The following is a 784-nucleotide window of genomic DNA, read 5'->3' as shown; positions in this document are numbered from 1 at the left end:
CACGGCGTGCTTGGCCAGCTCGCCCGGCAGAACCAGGCGCACGGCAGTCTGGATTTCGCGCGACGTCACGGTGGGCTTCTTGTTGTAGCGGCTCAGCTTGGAGGCCTCGGTGGCAACCTTCTCAAAGATGTCGTTGATGAAGCTGTTCATAATCGACATGGCCTTTGAGCTGATGCCGGTATCGGGGTGCACCTGCTTCAACACCTTGTAGATGTAAAGCTTGTAGGTCTCGCTCTTGGCGACCTTGGCCTTCTTCTTCTTCTTGTCCCCCTCAGCGGCATCGCCGGCAGCGGGCTCCTTAGCGGACTTCTTAGCCGGCGCCTTCTTCTCCTTCTTCTTGGGAGCCTTCTCAGCCTTGGGCTTAGCCTCGGCCTTGGGCTCGACAGCCTCCGATGCGGGCTTCTCCTCCTTGGTCTTTGGGGCCATTTGTAATTATCAGACTATTAGAAATCAGAAAGTGTGAGATGAATGATATTGTGTGATTCCATTACCAAGTAGTCTGGAGCATTAAATGTTAGGGTCAGCCCGAGCCCGGTGATCCGACCCGTCGTTAGCGGTTGGCCCAGTGAGCTGCTCGGACTAACGGTAGCTCGGCCATTGCCGTAAAACTTCTTCCTTCTAAAATGTTTGCTCGAGCAGTAAGATTAAGATTAACTGTCTGCTGCTAACCTGAAACTTATCAATCTTTGTTCGTACTTCGCTTACAAGGAAACTTACTGTTACAATGGCTGGTCGTGGCAAGGGCAAGACCGCTGGCAAGAAGGCCGTCAGCCGCAGCTCCAAG

General features: G+C 53.6%; 1 protein-coding gene across 1 annotated transcript; it reads right to left on the bottom strand.

Annotated features, from left to right (window-relative positions):
- On the bottom strand, positions 1-464 carry hstH2B-13 (histone H2B; the record flags this gene model as incomplete). Its single annotated transcript, XM_002959801.1, has 1 exon — positions 1-464. A coding segment is annotated over exon 1 (426 nt), but the record flags the coding sequence as incomplete, so codon positions are not given.
- Between the last annotated feature and the right edge of the window lie 320 nt (positions 465-784).

This window comes from Volvox carteri (genome assembly GCF_000143455.1).
Source record: "Volvox carteri f. nagariensis unplaced genomic scaffold VOLCAscaffold_837, whole genome shotgun sequence".
Taxonomy (NCBI): Eukaryota; Viridiplantae; Chlorophyta; class Chlorophyceae; order Chlamydomonadales; family Volvocaceae; genus Volvox; species Volvox carteri.
This window is presented reverse-complemented; position numbering and strand designations above follow the sequence as displayed.